The sequence below is a fragment of the Oryctolagus cuniculus genome, chromosome 19 (assembly GCF_964237555.1).
Source record: "Oryctolagus cuniculus chromosome 19, mOryCun1.1, whole genome shotgun sequence".
Classification (NCBI taxonomy): domain Eukaryota; kingdom Metazoa; phylum Chordata; class Mammalia; order Lagomorpha; family Leporidae; genus Oryctolagus; species Oryctolagus cuniculus.
Genome location: NC_091450.1, coordinates 16,426,327 through 16,444,386, shown reverse-complemented (window position 1 = coordinate 16,444,386; position 18,060 = coordinate 16,426,327). Strand labels below are relative to the sequence as shown.

At 45.4% G+C, this 18,060-nt stretch overlaps 1 protein-coding gene across 1 annotated transcript in view; it reads left to right on the top strand.

Moving 5' to 3' along the window:
• Window positions 1-15,684: 15,684 nt before the first annotated feature.
• Window positions 15,685-18,060, top strand: part of HS3ST2 (heparan sulfate-glucosamine 3-sulfotransferase 2) — a 105,668-nt gene continuing 103,292 nt past the window's right edge. The window contains exon 1 of the mRNA XM_002711823.5: window positions 15,685-16,172. Coding sequence (XP_002711869.1) covers window positions 15,685-16,172 — 488 coding nt within the window. The remainder of the gene's footprint in view (window positions 16,173-18,060) is intronic.

Below are 18,060 nucleotides of genomic sequence, written 5' to 3'. Positions count from 1 at the left end.
ATGATAGGAGTATGAGTGGAGATGGCATTTGAGGAGTTGAGAAAAGGAAGCAATGCTAATGGTGTGCTAATGGAAGGGAGAAGTAAGGTCTGACCAGGTCATTTTCTTTTTCTTTTTAAGATGGAATATGTAACAACATACATATGCTGATGGGAACAATCCAGTGGCCAGGGTGGGATGGAGGAGGGGCGGATAGTGGGGCAGGAGGGAAAGGGGAGGGTTGCTGGAGTCATGTCCTTGAGGAGACTAGACTGGGTCTGTGCACAAGTGGAGGGATTGGTCTTGTCCAAAAACACAGACAATAAAATCCTGTTCATAGGAGACAGAACAAAGTATGTGTTCATGGATGCAGGTAGGAGGGTAGAGGTGGTGGGAAAAGCTCTCTTCTGATTGCTTCTGTTTTGCCAGTGAAGCAGGAAGCAGGGTCATCGGCTGATGGGGTGGGGGAGGAGGCGTTGGCTTTGAGAGGAGAAGGGATGGTACTCCAGAGTTCTCTTGGAGAACTTGAGAATGAATGGACTAGAAAATGTAGTGTGATTGCTAGGAAGTATTAAGGGTCCACTTGAGATTAGAAATGATGAATTTTAAGTGAGACTAGTCATCATGCTTATACATTCACTGTGTTCATCTGTGTGGGTGTGAGCCCCGAGTGGGAAGACAGTTGATTTTAACCAGGAAATATATCACAGTGAGAGAGGGTCAAGGGAGTTGATGATACAAGCAAAAAAAAAAAAAGTGGTTATCATATTTATCCGTGGAATTTAAACTGAATAAAGAGGAAAGAGAAAACAAGAAGAGGTGCTTAGTACATAGAAAATCTAGTCCTCCCTTTACATTATGCCATATCCTCATGGCTAAAATTGTCCCCCAGAAGTTGGTATTTGAGGGTTCTATCTGCATATTCACTCAGTAAGCACTTATTGAACACCTGCGATGAGCTATGTCCAGAGAGGATATTTGGTTACTTCCCTAGAAACATTTAAAATCTCACAAAGACAACATTGGATTCAAAGTGGGATCTTATTTTGATTGCTGAGAACAGAAATTGATTTCATTTTGCTGTCAATAAAATTTGCAAATTGATTGAAAGATGTCTATCTGGTTGAAACACACACATCTGTAACAATCAAACTGGCTTAAGCCAAAAAAGAAATGTATTGATGGATGCAATTGAAAAATTCTCAGCATAATACTTGCTAATGTTTATTGAGGGCTTATTGTTGGCCAGGCTCTGTTACAAGTGCATTGCATTAATTATCCTGTTTAATTCTACTTGCAGAGTCAGGATTTGAACCCAGGCAGTATGTTTCTGAGGCTGCACTACAAATCACTATGTTTTATTGCCCCTTTGAAGGACAGCTGTGTCCAGGGATTCAGACACTGTTATCAGGACTCGGTCTTTCATTCTTGCTCTGTGTTGAATTAATTCACTCACAGTTTAGGTTTCCTCCACTCATGGTGGCTACACGCTTACACCATCTTTACATCAAAGCAGAAACTTATTTTGTTCTTCTGAAAATACTAGACCCATTACATCAGTCTATGCTTAACAGTATAAAAGAAATCCAACATATTATGACATTAAAAAGAAAAACTTTATAGGGGCCAGCGCTGTGGCACAGCAGGTTAAAGCCCTGGCTTGAAGCGCCGGGCATCCCATATGGGTGCCAGTTCTTGTCCCAGCTGCTCCTCTTCTGATCCAGCTCTCTGCTATGGCCTGGGAAAGCAGTAGAAGACGGCCCAAGTCCTTGGGCCCCTGCACCCATGTGGGCGACCCAGAAGAAGTTCCTGGCTCCTGGCTTTGGATCGGCATAGCTCTGGCTGTTGCGGCCATATGGGGAGTGAATCAGCAGATGGAAGACCTCTTTCTTGGTCACTACCTCTCTCTGTAACTCTGTCTTTCAAATAAATAAAAATAAATCATTTAACAAAGAGTTCTTAAAAAATTTATAAAGTAGTAGGTAAAGGGCCAATCCATAAGTAAATAAATGTTTAATGGAAAGAACATTTTAAAAAACACCAGTAATTATGTCTGAATTTACAATTTAGAGGATGTTTTTCATTTTGATTCTCAGTATTTTCATTTGTTTCTACATTGGGGATATATGAGGTGGCTTAAAAATTTCATTGAAAATACACATTATCTTTTAGTACCATCTTCACAAACTTTTTTTTTTTGACAGGCAGAGTGGACAGTGAGAGAGAGAGAGACAGAAAGAAAGCTCTCCCTTTGCCATTGGTTCACCCTCCAATGGCCGCCGCTTTTGGTGTGCTGCTCTGATCTGATGGCAGAAGCCAGGCACTTATCCTGGTCTCCCATGGGGTGCAGGGCCCAAGGATTTGGGCCATCCTCCACTGCACTCCCTGGCCACAGCAGAGAGCTGGCCTGGAAGAGGGGCAACTGGGACAGAATCCAGCGCCCCGACCAGGACTAGAACCTGGTGTGCCGGCGCCGCAAGGCGGAGGATTAGCTTAGTGAGCCGCGGCGCCAGCCACACAAACTTTTTGAAGCTCCTTATATTGTATAATAAAAATATTAAATGGAAAAAAAAAAGAAACCCAGCACAAACCAATAAATATATCTCCCTATTGTAGTTGGGTACTCTTCAACACGTTCTCTTCTGTACCACAAAGGTTTGTATTTCAGGAAGTTGATGAATTGGGGTGACAAAACCAGTAGCATCATTCTTATCTGCTTCCATTTGGTTACAGAAAATGAGAGGAGAGGGAGCATTACTCAGTCAGCTCTCCCATATTATTGTGCAAATGAAAAAACCTAGTATCTTCCCTGACATGAAAGTCCATTTTGGATAAGCTTTTGAAATGAAATATTAGCTCTTCCTTGGAAGCTTCGACGGGGTAATATTTAGTGGCCCGTCAAAATAGGAGAAAGAGGGTAAAGAAACCAAAGAAGCCCCAACATAAACATGCAGCTTAAATTCTATGCACCAGACTGAGTTGGAACCAGCTAATAACCTATTCCCAAGGAGTTGACAGTCTCATTAGGAAGGCAAGATTGTAGGATTGAGTGAGACAATGTAGTTCAGGTACAATAATGTAGGTCGGAAGCTGGGGGCACTAACCAGCTCTGACTCAAGGGAAGATTATGAGGTGGGTAAAACTGACCTTGGATCTCCCCTTCATGCTTTGTTGCACCTGTTTCCCACTTCCCAAGCCTGCAGCATCTTTGAGAACTTGAAAGACTCAACCTACTTGCAATGGCTTTCTTATTTATAAAATGGGATTTCAATAATTGCTTACCCTATTGGTTTAGTAAGAGGGCTAAATGAGGTAGTTCATATAAATGCTTAGCTTTGTCCCTGCTGCAGAGTAAGTGTGCAGTAAAAAATGACTAGTAATATGATGATGACAATTTCCAATACTGGAAGTAACCAACATGGAGAACAACAAAGGATTCAGAATATTAACAACATTCTAAAATCAACCATGGTGCCTTGTCATCAGACTTACCTCTTTCTGGAGGCAATCTCTGGAAGTCCTTTGAGTTTTCACCTTCTCATGTTATCCAGACATGCAGCTTGCCCCCAATTTTCTCTCATGCTTACTCTCAGCCTCTTTCCTACATGTGGAGTACTCGTTCATAGCCTCTAGACTTGGGTGTTTACTGTGTACCTGGAAGAAAACCTGCAGACCCTGTGACTCCACCTCACCACACTTTGCCTCATAGAATAGAAATCACCTTGCCTGTGATATTTGCTCACATTCTACAAAAATCTGGTCTATAGAAAAGATTTGAAACTCACAGTGAAATAAAACCAAATAATAAGACTTGATTAGGATTTTTGATTGGATTAAGATGGCAGAGTAGGGATGGAGCTTGCTGCTTGAGTCTAGGAGAAGATAGTTTTTGTTTGTTTGTTTATTTGTTTGTTTACTTATTTGACAGGCAGAGTTAGACAGTGAGAAAGGTCTTCCTTCTGTTGGTTCACCCCCTAAATGGCCGCCACGGCCGGTGCTGTGCCGATCTGAAGCCAGGAGCCAGGTGCTTCTTCCTGGTCTCCCACGCAGGTGCAGGCACCCAAGCACTTGGGCCATCCTCCAATGCCTCCCCGGGCCACAGCAGAGAGCTGGACTGGAAGAGGAGCAGCCGGGACCAGTGCCCATATGGGATGCCGGTGACACAGGCAGAGGACTAACCAAGTGAGCCATGGCACTGGCCCCGAGAAGATAGTTTTTAAAAAGTGGAAAGAGTGCAGTCTCAGGAAAGAGTTAAGGAGAAAACAGCAGAGGAAACTCTATATAAATTGGAGGAATACAGTGGACCTACATGGAGGGCGAAGACATGTACAACTTAGACCCCACCAGCTGAGAGCCTCCGCAATAGCATTGGAGAGCAAGGTGAGATGAGACTGCAGCAGCCCAAGCCACTGGCAAAAAAGCTGCAGGGAGAGCCTAGAAGGAATTCGACTTGGAGCCCCATGGGGGATGGCATACCTGACAAACTAAAGGAGAAAAAACAAAGAGGGGACACATTTTCTGTCTCCCTGATCATCCTGCAAAAGCACCCTGTAACAAGCTGACAGAGAGTAAGTGCCATTTTGGACATGCGTAACAGCTGTACCAGCTCGTGTCTGTGCCCAGCAATGAGCCAAGTAGAGACTCCTGAGTCTGGTGGGGAGGATAGACTGAGGGCTAGGTGCTAATGATTGTGGTATGATTGTGTGCTGGGACTGTGAAAACACTGAGGCTGTGTGGGAGGACTCAGGGTGTGGCTGTGACTTTGGGCTGTCACTGTGGGAGGCTCCACACGATCAGGGCTCCCTGGTTACCTGGTGAGGGACATTGCTGGGGAATCAGCTTACACTGAGGACTGCACAGATCCTTTGTGTGGTCCTTGTGGCAGAATGGACAAATAATACACTCACTGGGGCTAGTGCCCAGGACTGGTCTCCTTCAAGGAGAGGAGCTCAGCTGAGTCTACAACAACAGACAAGAAGAAACTTCCTCTCTAAAAAAAAAAAGTGAGATTTACCACCCTGGGTGTGTCACCTCAGACAAACCCTTCACCCTGGAGCACTGAACAGAGCTCCCTGGCCACTCCAACCACATGCCTCTAGTTATCTCCTGAAAGCAAACACTCTACTAATCCAATCAGACATAGTCCAAAGATAAAAGCTGCCACAGTGAAAAATCAAAGAAACCAATGAGTATCCCCACAATGCACCAATCCAAGAAACAAGAACAAGGAAGACAACATGACACCCCTAAAAGAACACAAGACCTCAAAACTAGATTGTGAAGATGATGAGATAGAAAAATGCTAGAAATTTAATTCAAAAAATTGATCATAGGATTACTTAGAAGTAATCAGAAGGAAATGCACAAACTAATGAAATCCATACATGACATGAAAGAAAAATTGAGATCTTAAAGAGAAATCAAAATGAAATATTGGAAATGAAGAATTCAATAGAACAAATAAAAAAATACAGTGGAAAACCTTAGCAACACAATTGGTGAAGCAGAAGAAAGAATATCAGACTTAGAAAACAAATCACAGGAAATTATAGTCACACCAAACACAAGAAGAAGAATTTAGAAAACTAATAAACACTGTTGGGAATCTACAGGATACTATCAAATGACCCAACATATGGGTTCTAGGAGTTCCTGAAGGCATGGAAAGAAAGAAAGGATTATAAGGCCTTTTAAGTGAAATAATAACAGAAAATTTCCCCAATTTGGAGAAAGAAAAAGGCATGCAAGTACAGGAAGCACATAGAATTCCAAATAGACACGACCAGAAAAGATCTTCACCATGACACATTGTAATCAAACTCTCCACAGTAAAATATAAAGAAAAGATTCTAAAATGTGTATGAGAGAAACGCCAGATTACTTTCAGAGGATCTCAGTTGGACTCACAGTGGACTTCTCATCAGAAACCTTATAGGCTAGGAGAGAATGACAAGATATATTCAGAGTCTTAAGAGAAAAAAAAATGACAACCAGATACTATACCCTGCAAATGTCTCATTTATGAATGAAGGCGAAATAAAGACCATCCATGACAGAAATGGAAAGAATTTGTCACTACTTGTCCAGCCCTGCAGAAGATGCTTAAGGATGTGCTGTGCACAGAAACACAGAACCATGGTCATTACTACAGAAGAAGGTAAAGGAAGGGCTCCCAGTAAAAGTACAAAGGACATCCCAAGTAAAAAATAGGACTATTTATGGGAAAATGGCAGGGCAAAGTCATTGCTTATCAATAGTCATCTTGAATGTAAATGGCCTTACCTCTCCAGTTAATAGACACAGACTGGCTGAATGGATTAAAAAGCAAAACCCATCTATTTGCTGCCTACAAGAAACACATCTCACTAACAAAGATGCATGCAGACTGAAAGTGAAAAGATGAAAAAAGATATTCCATGCTAACAGAAACTAAAAAAGAACTGGTGTAGCCATCCTAGTATCAGATAAAATAGACTTTAACACAAAAACTGTTAAAAGAGACAAAGAAAGCCACTATGTAATGATTAAGGGATCAATTCAACAGGAAGATGTGACTATTATAAATGTATATGCACCTAATTACAGGGCACCTGGATATTTAAAACAAATGTTAAGAAATCTAAAGGGAGACATAAACTAAAATACAGCAGTAATGGGGGAGTTCAGTACCACACTTTCAGCAATGGACAGTAACCAGACAGAAAATCAAAAAGGAAACAGCAGAATTAATTGACACTATAGACCAAATGGACCTAACAGGTATCTACAGAACTTTTCATCCTACAGTTGCAGAATACACATTCTTCTCACCTGTGAATGGAACCTTCTCTAGGGTTGACCACATGCTAGGCCACAAGACAAGTCTCAGCAAATTCAAAAAAAAAAAATTGAAATCATACCACGCATCTTCTTGAACCACAATGCAATGAAGCTGGAAATCAGCAACTCAGGAATTTCTAGAATATATGCAAACACATGGAGACTTAACAACATACTCCTGAGTGAACAGTAGATCATAGAAGAAATCAAAAGAGAAATCAAAAACTTTCTGGACACTCTGGCCTCAGAATCAGCCCTTAAGGTATTCGGATCTGGCTAAAAAGCCCATGACAGTATCTCAGGCATGGAAAGCCAAGACACCGTAGCAAAAAATGACCTAAATGAAAGACCTCTGTGAGTGAGATCTCGGTGGAAAGAAGGGGCCATCAAAGAAGGAAGTACCTTTCTCTGAAGGGAGGAGAGAACTTCCACTTTGATTATGGCCTTGTCTAAATAAGGTCGGAGTTTGTGAACTCAAGAGGCTTCTATAGCCTTGGCAGCTCATAACAAGAGCCTCGGGTGATTACTGACGTCATAAATAAGAGTGTCAATTGTTAAATCAACAATGGAAGTCACTGTGCACTTGCTCCCCATGTAGGATCTCTGTCCTTAATGTGTTGTACTATGAGAATTAACGGTAAAACTAGTACTCAAACAGTACTTTATACTTTGTGTGCCTGTGTGGGTGCAAACTGTTGAAATCTTTACTTAGTATATATTAAGTTGATCTTCTGTATATAAAGATAAGTAAAAACGAATCTTAATGAAGAATGGGATTGGAGAGGGAGTAGATGATGGGATGGTTTGCTGGTGGGAGGGTGGTTATGGGGGGAAGAAGCACTATAATCCAAAAGTTGTACCTTTGAAATTTATATTTATTAAATAAAAATTTTCTATTAAAAAATTTCTGGAAACAAATGAAGACGACAACACAACATATCAAAACGTATAGGATACAGCAAAAGCAGTGTTAATAGGAAAGTTTATAGCAATTGGTGCCTATATGAAGAAATTGGAAAGGCACCAAATAAATGAGCTATCAGTGCATCTCAAGGATCTAGAAAAATAACAGCAAACCAAACCCAAAACTAGTAGGAGAAAAGAAATAATTAAAATTAGAAAGTAAATCAAATTCAAACAAAAAAACAATATAAAAGATCAGCAAAATGAAGAGCTATTTTTTTGAAAAAATAAACAAAATTGACACACCATTGGCCCAACTAATCAAAATAAAGGAGAAGATCCAAATCAATAAAATTAGAGATGAAAAAGGAAATATAACAAAAGACATCACAGAAATAAAAATAATCATCAGAAATTACTACAAAGAGCTGTATGCCAACATATTGGGAAATCTAGAAGAAATGGATAGATTCCTAGACACGTAAAACCTACCTAAATTGAGCCATGAAGACATAGAAAACCTAAACAGACTCTACCATGATGGAAGTAATAAAGACCCTCCCAACAAAGAAAAGGTGAGGACCAAATGGCTTTGCTACTGAATTCTACCAAACATTTAAAGAAGAACTAGCTCCACTTCTTCTCAAGTAATTCAAAACAATTGAAAGGAAGGGAATCCTCCCAAATTCTTTCTAGGAATCCAGTATCACCTTAATTTCTAAGCCTGAAAAAGATACAACAGAGAAAGAGAACTACAGACCAATATCCCTGATGAACATAGATACAAAAATCCTCAACAACATTCTGGCCAATTGAATCCAACAACACATCATAAAGATCATTGACCTGGTACAACTGGGATTTATCCCTGGTATCAAGGATGGTTCAACAATCACAAATCAATCAATGTGATACATTACATTAACAAACTGAAGAACAAAAACCACATGATTAATCCCAATAGATGCCGAGAAAGCATTTGATAAAATACAACATCCTTTCATTATGAAAACTCTAAGCAAACTGAGCATAGAAGGAACATTCCTCAACACAATCAAGACAATTTATGAGAAACCCATGGCCAGAATCCTATTGAATGGGGAAACGTTGGAAGCATTCCCACTGAGAACCAGAACCAGACAAGGATGCCCACTCTTGCCACTGCTATTCAATATAGTCCTGGAGGTTTTACCCAGAGCCAGTAGACAAGAAAAAGAAATCAAAGGGATTCAAATTGGGAATGAGGAAGTTAAACTATCCCTATTTGCATATGACATGATTCTATATATAGGGGATCCAAAAGACTCCACCAAGAGATTGTTGGAACTCATAGAAGGGTTTGGTAAAGTAGCAGGATATAAAAGCAATACACAAAAATCAATGGCCACAGCCATACAGACAATGCCACAGCTGAAAAAGAACTTCTAAGATCAATCCCATTCACAATAGCTATATAAAAAGTCAAATACCTTGGAATAAATTTAACCAAGGATGTCAAAGATCTCTACGATGATAATTATAAAACATTAAAGAGAGAAATAGAAAAAGATACAAAAAACGAAAAATTTTCCATGTTCATGGATTGGAAGATTCAATATCAGCAAAATGTCCATTCTCCTGAAAGCAATTTACAGATTCAATGTGATACCAATCAAAATACCAAAGACATTCTTCTTATATCTAGAAAAATGATGTTGAAATTCATTTGGAAACACAGGAGACCTTGAATAGCTACAGCAATCTTATACAACAAAAACAAAGCTGGAGGCATCACAATACCAGATGTCAAGACATACTACAAGGCGGTTATAATCAAAACAGCCTGGTACTGGTACAAAAACAGAGGGATAGACCAATGGAACAGAACACAAACACCAGATATCAACCAACCATCTACAACCAACTTATATTTAGCTAAGGAGCTAAAACCAATCCCTGGAGCAAGGACAGTCTCTTCAACAAATGGTGCTAGGAAAACTGGATTTCCACATGCAGGAGCATGAAGCAGGACCCCTACATTACATCTTACATGAAAATCCATTCAAAATAGGTTAAAAACCTGAATCTCAAAGAGTTCTTGGAAAAGACCCCAGAGGTGCCCACAATCAAAGCCAAACTCAACAAATGAGATTATATCAAATAGAGAAGCTTCTGTACTGCAAAAGAAACACTCAGGAAAGTGAAGAGGCAACCAACAGAAGGGGAGAAATTATTTGCAAACAATGCAACTGATAAAGGATTAATAACCATAATATATAGAGTCAAGAAACTCCAGAACAACAAAATAAACAACCCAGTTAAGACATGGGCCAAGGACTTAAACAGACATTTTTCAAAACAGGAAATCCAAATGGCCAACAGACACAGGAACAAATGCTCAGGATCAGTAGCCATCAGGGAAATGCAAATCAACCACAATGAGTTTTCACCTCACCTCAGAATGGCTTCCACACATAAATCAATAAACAACAAATGCTGGCGAGGATGTGGGGGAAAAGGTACCCTAAGCCACTGTTGGTGGGGATGTAAACTGGTAAAACCACTACGGAAATCAGTTTGGAGATCTGAAATATGAATATGGACCCACCATATGACCCAGCCATCCCACTCCTGGCAAATAAAAGAGCTATCTGCACCTCAATGTTTATTGCAGCTCAATGCACAACAGCTAAGACATGGAACCAACCTAAATGCCCGTCAACAGAAGACTGGATAAAGAAGTTATGGGATATGTACTCTATGGAATACTACACAGTGGTAAAAAAAAAATGAAATCTGGTCATTTGCAACAAAATGGATGAATCTGGAAAACATCACACTTAGTGAAATAAGCCAGTCGCAAAAGGAAAAATACTATATGTACTCCTTAATCTATGATAACTAACAGAGAACCCAAAAGGAAACCTGTAGAAGTGAAATTGACTTTGAGAAGCAATGACTTGAACAGCCCTTGTCTTGACTGTTGAGGAACAGTTTTTTGGGGTTTTGTTTTTGTTTTCTTAATGGAGAATGGGACTGGGAATGGGAAAGGAAGGAGGAGGTGGGGTGGGGTGGGGTGAGGGTGGGCAGGCAGGTAGGATAGGAATAATCACTATATTCCTAAAGTTATGAAATTTGTACTCATTAAAATACATGGTTTATTTGGGAAAAAAAGACGTGATTAGGTCCAAAGATTAAAGGGAAAGAACATTTCCTTGTTTTATAATTTCAAATTCAAGGTCTTAAATGTAGGATATTAGAATGGGAAGGAAATTCAAGATAATGTTGAGGCAAAATAAAAATAGAGACTCAGAGGGAAAAAAAGAAAGAGAAAACAATGTGTTCTATGAGTGTTACTGTTTATGATCCCAGCTCTCCCACTGCCTTCTTAATTCTGTGAGCTACTGCAAAGTTCCTATCCTGTGTGAGCTATCTCAAAGTTCTGTGTTGATTTATATAACAACAGTCAGTTTTTGTTGCTTGCAATTCAGTAACCCTACTAGATTAACAAATAAAAAGAAAGTGGCAGTTAGGAGTGAGATGACAAATAATTAAGATACAAAGAGAAGCAGAGAAGATGAAGAAAGTAGCTGGATCCTGTGACTATCTGAACTTTGAAAGGAATTAAGTCCTGGTCTTTGTGTATCCTTGTTTTTGTTGTTGTTTAAGATTTATTTACTTACTTGAACAGCATAGTTACAGAGAGGCAGAGGCAGAGAGAGAGGTCTTCCATCTGCTGGTTCACTCCCCAGATGGCCGCAACAGCCAGAGCTATGCCGATCCAAAGCCAAGAACTAGAAGCTTCTTCCAGGTCTCCCACATGGGTGTAGGGGCCCAAGGACTTGGGACATCTTCTACTGTTTTCCCAGGCCATAGCAGAGAGCCGGATCAGAAGAGGAGCAGCTGGGTCTCGAACCGGCACCCATACGGGATGCCAGCACTGCAGGCAGCGTCTTTACCTGCTATGCCATAGTGCCGGTCTCTCTGTGTATCCTTAAAAACAAGCCTCGAGCTTGCAATTGCGGTATAGCTGTGATTGTTTTAGTGTCAGTGAGGACTCTTTCAGCGGTAAGTGATGAAAAATAACTAACCAGCTTCCAGGGACCATGCCTAGATGCAGCAGGGCAAGATTTAGGGGCCTTGGTAGAGCATCAGGAATCTGAGGCTCCATCTCTTTTGCTTTTATCTTTTGTTTGGCTTCATTCTCATTCTCCCTTCTGGATGGCAGAGGTGATGAGTGGGAGTTGATCAACTGAATAGGAGTGAAAATAATACAGCAACTTCCAAGAAATGTCCTTAAAGAGATGTGGCATGTCTTTCTCTGTCCTTTGCTTCCCTACCAATGGTCAGAATGTGAATATTATACCTGGAGATGACTGAATCATCTCAGAAGATGACTTCAGAACAGAGGAAGCACATGGAAAAGCAACCAGATACACCAAACATCACAGAGCATGCGTACCAGCCCTGTACGATCTTCATCTGCACTTTCAGACAATGGAAAAACAAACACATATCTTGTTCCACTGTTACTTAATAAGCTACATAATTCTACCTGACATCATCAAAGGAGAATCATAATGACACTGTAAAACGATAGGCACGGGGTTGATGGGCAGATGTGTCCACTGTCTCACTCCCAAAAATTCTATCCAAGTCATGGTTATTACTCTCGTGGGAATTTGAAGAGAAGAACCTGCCTGGCATGAGTGTACCTTGAATTTAAGAGTTTATGAATCCAAAGATTAAAAATAATTTGAAAAATGAGCCAAGCACAGAATTATGAGAAACAACTGTATCCATGATTTTTTTCCTAAGAAAAAAGTGCTTCCTAAAAAAAAGTGGAGAGAATTACTCCACATTTAACCCTGCAGTTTTAACAATGGAGTGCAGAAATAACAGGTTCATAATTTGAAAAATGGCTGAAATTGTATATTATAACTCACTACAGCATATTTGTTTTGACATTTTTATTAATAATTTGAGTGAAGAATTAATTAAATTGTAATCAAATGCAGAGATGATGTGATGCCAAGAGAATGGTTCAGGCATTGGATGATGGAATTGTGGGAACACAGAATTACATAACATCAGAACCCCACGAGGCTTCTCCCGTTAATCATAACTCCCATTTTACAGGTAAGAAAACTGGGGCTTATAGCTGGCAACCCAGTTACCAAAGCACACCTGCAATCAAGGGCAAAGCTATGTAACCATCTTTCTACTTTCTCTTTTTGAATAAATGAAAGCTACATCATGACTTGAGATTCAAACAGACATGAAAAAAAAAAATTGGGTCAGTGAACTGATGAGACAAGATGACATTTAATCAGGTCAACTGTGTAAGGACCTACATGTTGGGTCCCAAAAAGCCCACTGTACATGCACAGTATGGGGTAGATGTGCCTTAATCAGCAGTACTTACAAGAAACACTTAGAGATGTTACTTGGGGGCAAGCTTGCGATGTCAGCAGTGGGATGTAGCTGCAAGAGAGAGATAATGTGGCACTACCAGATAGAGCTTAGAGAAAGGAAGACACAGAGTCCTGTTGAACTTTTTACTCCAGACCAGCAATTCCTCATTCTGTCTCAGGTATCAAATTTTAGAAGAGACATAGACAAGTCAGTCCACATTTGGGAAAGGAGCCCAGGACAGAACTATGTGAATAATGGTCAAACAAGTTAGAAAGCTGCAAAGAACTGCAATTAGGAGTTTGATCATGGAGTCAGACTGCCTGGGTTTAATCCTAGCTCTGCCAATTATTTCTGATTAGCATAACACCTATCTCCAAAGATAAACAATGTCAAGTGATTAGCATACTACTGGTATAAATGAAGCCCTCAATTCGTGTTAGCTACTGTTGGAGTTAAGAAAGCAAAGTGTTACAGAGATATTGGTAATGAGCTCATAGGTTATGGCGAATATTAAAGGAATCAACACGTGTCAAGTCCTTGTCATGAAGTTGATAGCTGTTATTACCTGCAGTTTGAGGGCTGGTCTAAGGTTTCTAGGGATAGGTCTGGGTTGGAGATAAAAATAGAGGGTGAGGCCAGCATCCCATATGAGCGTTGGTTTGAATTCTGGATGCTCTGCGTCTGATCCAGCTCCCTGTTAAGGCATCTGGGAAAGCAGCAGCAATTGGCTCAAGTACTTGGGCCTCTGCCACGTACTGGGGAGACCCGGATAGAGTCACAGCCCCCACCCCCACCCCACCTCAACCATTCTGACCACTTGAAGAACAAACCAGTGAATGGACGATCTCTTTCTCTGTCCCTCTGCCTTTGTTTCTGTTACTCTGCCTTTGAAATAAACAACATACATCTTCCAAAACTTAAAAATGCTTTCTGGTTTGGGTTAAGATCTACAGAGCCTTTGGATCAAGTTATGCCCTAAAGAAGAAATTCGGTTGAAGTTGGTGGCCCTGCAGACATCCCCTGGGGCTCTCACTCTGGGCTCACCTGGGCCCGGGTGACTTGCCAGGGCTGTTGAGGAACAACTCAACTGTGTTCTTGGCCACGGGCACTTAAGCTTGTCCTCATGCAGGGTTCTGATCCAAGATACTGATGTGGCTCCTCAAGGCAGTGCTGGGGATGCCACTCAAGCCTGCTGGAGAACTGCCCTATGCACAATCACTTAGGAACCATTCAGAGTGGATTCGCTTCTGGATGAGTCCTTTCTGCCCTTTGCGCCTCCCACTGCCACTGTGTGAAGAGGGCCTGGGAATCCTGACCCTTAGGGATCCTGTGGCACCCTGGACAGCTCCCTGGGGAGCAGTCCACCGCCAGGGGGCAGCTTCTGAGGGAGGAACACACCTTGCGCGCCCGCGGCTGCTCCAGGGCTCGCTCTCTGGCCAGGAGGAGGGAGAGACGGAGTGACAGGGACGCAGGGGGGCGGTGGAGGGTTGGGGTGCGCTTGGCGGGTGCGAGCCGCCGGGGTGTGAGTCAGCGCGCGGTGGGGGGGGCCGAGGCGCTCGGTGAATAGTCACGGAGTCTCTCACTCACGCTCAGCTCCTCCACCCATCCCGTCCACAGCGTGGCTACCGCGGTCCCGTCTGTGTGCGTCTGTTTCTCGTGATGGCGAGGGGAGGAGGGAGTGTCCCTGTCGGTACTTCTGTAGCCAGGTTAGGGGCTTTCTCCTCCCCACCCACCGCTGTGTGGGGCGTTGGGGGTGTGTCCAGGTCAGGGCGCGCAAGCTGTGTGCGCGCGTGAGGATGTGTGGGTCAGTGCGGTGGGGCCGAGTCTGGTTTGGATGTTGGCGCAATCTCGACCTGGGTTTCCAGCCCTGGGCATCTGGAGGCCGGCGTGGTGGCGATGTCCAGCCTCCTGGCGAGGTACACTGTGCGCCTCGGCACCCTCCCCTCGCCGCCCCGGGCTGGCCATGGCTCTTTAGGGAGCGGCCGGCGTGGGAAAGGGACAGAGGAAGTGTGTCCCTGGCAGGGAAGAGAGACAGGGGGCGCAGGGGGCGGGCCAGGTCCCCGGGCGCGGCGCGGGCTCGGGGGACCCGCGCGGCTGACGTCAGGCGACTCCTTAAATAGAGCCGGCAGCGCGCTCCGCTCGGCATTTCCCGAGGAGCCGGAACGCGGCCGGAGCCAGCGCCACCGTCCGGTCCGCCCGTCACTGGCACAGCCACGCCGCGGCCGAGCGTTCCGTGCGCGGCGCTCCGAGGATCCAGAATGGGGCTTCGGGCGCTGGGCGCGCTCCGGACGCGGCGCACGTAAGAGCCGAGGAGCGCCAGGAGCCGCCCCGCTGCCCGGAGCCCCGTCGCCTAGGACTGGGAGATGTGGGGAATACCGCCGCCTGTTCCCCGAGGAGCCGCCGCCCCCGGGATCCCCGGGTACGGTGCGCGCCCCGGCCAGCAGCGCCCGGAGAAGGCGGCGCGCCCTACGCCTGACCCGCGCGCCCCGGACAGCGCCGCGCAAGCCCTCTAGGCGACCGCAGGGCCACAGCAGCTCCGCCGCAGGTGCCCCTCGGAAACCATGACCCCCGGCGCGGGCCCATGGAGCCATGGCCTATAGGGTCCTGGGCCGCGCTGGGCCACCTCAGCCGCGGAGGGCGCGCAGGCTGCTCTTCGCCTTCACGCTGTCGCTGTCCTGCACTTACCTGTGCTACAGCTTCCTGTGCTGCTGCGACGTCCTGGGCCGGAGCCGCCTCCTCGGCGCGCCTCGCTGCCTCCGCGGCCCCAGCGCGGGCGGCCAGAAACTTCTCCCGAAGTCCCGCCCTTGCGATCCCCCCGGGCCGACGCCCAGCGAGCCGAGCGCTCCCAGCGCGCCGGCCGCCGCCGCCGTGCCCGCCCCTCGCCTCTCGAGTTCCAACCACTCTGGGTCGCCGAAGCTCGGCACCAAGCGGCTGCCCCAAGCCCTTATCGTGGGCGTGAAGAAGGGGGGCACCCGGGCCGTGCTGGAGTTTATCCGCGTGCACCCGGACGTGCGGGCCTTGGGCACGGAGCCCCACTTCTTCGACAGGAACTACGGCCGCGGGCTGGACTGGTACAGGTAAGCAGCGCACGCCCCGCTGAGCGCGCCGGGGCTCTCACGGCCTTGGAGCTGTCGCCTGCGTTTTGTCTTCTCCTGCGGGAGACTCTGGCAGGATTTACCTAGAACTTCCCGGTGATTAGCCAGACGCCCTTGCGCTGCAAAGGGCGTTCCCTGTAGCCATTGGCATGGCTGGATGGGAAGGCAGAGCCCTCACTGAGGGCTGAAGGGCTGGCCCCGTGACCAGCCTTCCCCGCGTGGAGCAGGGTGTCCGAGGAAGGGGCTGGCCAGAGCACACTGGCATCCCTACCCTGGGTAGGTCTTCCTGCTCCTTGGCACCTGAGGGACCCTGGGAAGCGGAAGTCAGGACAGAGATCCTTAGGGGCAGGGCTGTGTTTGGATGAGGCCCCTAGCTTTCAGGCCAAACGAGAGCGCAGCAGCCCAGGGCTCCCGATGAGAAAGATCTCTTAGGGAATCCCAGGCCCAGTGCCCAGGTCTCTGCTGCTGCACCTGGGCTGAAATCCCCCGACCCTGGGCCAGTGGTCTTAGTGGGAAGAGACCTGGATTCAAGTCTTGGTTCTGTTGCTTAGTTTGAGCAAGTTCCACACTCTCCCAATCTCTGTTTTCTCATTCATCCCAATGGGCAGCAAAACAGACTTTTGTCTTGGCTACCTCCAAGTGCTTTGCTCCAGAGGTGTAGAAAAGACATTTCTCATTGGGTGATGCTTGCAGAACAGTAGCGGGGGAATGGGATGAGGAATCCTGGTGGGCATCTCAGGTGAGGGTTGACCAGGGCTCCCCGGGCAGCCAGTCACTCCCTACCACACTGCCAGGGGTGGCTTACCCGGTCTGAGAGTGTCTGGACCCACATTGAGCCTCCGCTCCTCGTGGCACAGCTGCCTCCTGAGCCCTGCATGGCGCAGAAGCCTAGGACAGCTGGCCTGTGGCCATCCCTGCAGGTGGCAACATGTACGGACCGCCCAGGACACAGGATGCTCACCACTGACCTGACCCCTAGAAGACGTCCTAGCATCATCTGCGTAGTGAGAACTGTGGGGGGAACACCACAGCAGCCAAGGCTATTATTTTTGCAGAAGTCAACCCTGTAGGCAGTAGAGGTCATGTGCATGTTGGAGAAAGCCCAATTTCATAGGAAAGAAGACCCCATTGGGCTTCTTCATGGGGGTCCTGGATTTGTAAGAAGAGAGCACTACAGAGGCTGACTTGCATCTTTGCCAGGGATCCCCGGCCTGTAGTGGCTGTGGTTTGGGGACAAGGCGTGGGGCATGCATCCCTCTCACTAGGCAGGCACACAGGGGATAGGCCTGCGGGTGGCCCCTGTACCGTGATGCCTGGTGAAAGAACACAGTGGTGCACAGTGGTGGGTTTGGTTCTGTGCCAAGGCTGTTGGCCCACCATGCTTTGCAAGCTATAACCCACAGACATCCCATGCAGGTATATGGACGGGAGAAGCAAGCACACTGAACAGCCGAGACTTGCCAGAGTGGGCCCGCCATGGCCACATTCACATGCATGCTGGGGCTTCCTGGATGGAAATGCTGAAGACCATTACGGAACCTTTAGCCAATGTGAAGCGCCTTTCAAGTGCAAAGCAGCAAGGCTCTGAGCGTCCGGCTTTTAGATGGTGTGGTCTCCAGTAAACACCTGTGCTCTGAACGCAGCCCCCCACCCCCTTCTCCTCTCTCCACCACCACCAAACAACATAGCTCAGGCTTGCTTCCCAGAGCCCGTGTCATTCAGGGATGGCTGCTTTTTATTTTTAACCTTGGCATGTGTGATGCTAAGCCAGCTTAGCTGTGAACCTTAGAGATGGGAGCCATGTCTTTCTTTCCTTTTTTTTTTTTTTTAGCACATTTGGATTCTGCTAAAATTCTCAGCTGAGTCTTGG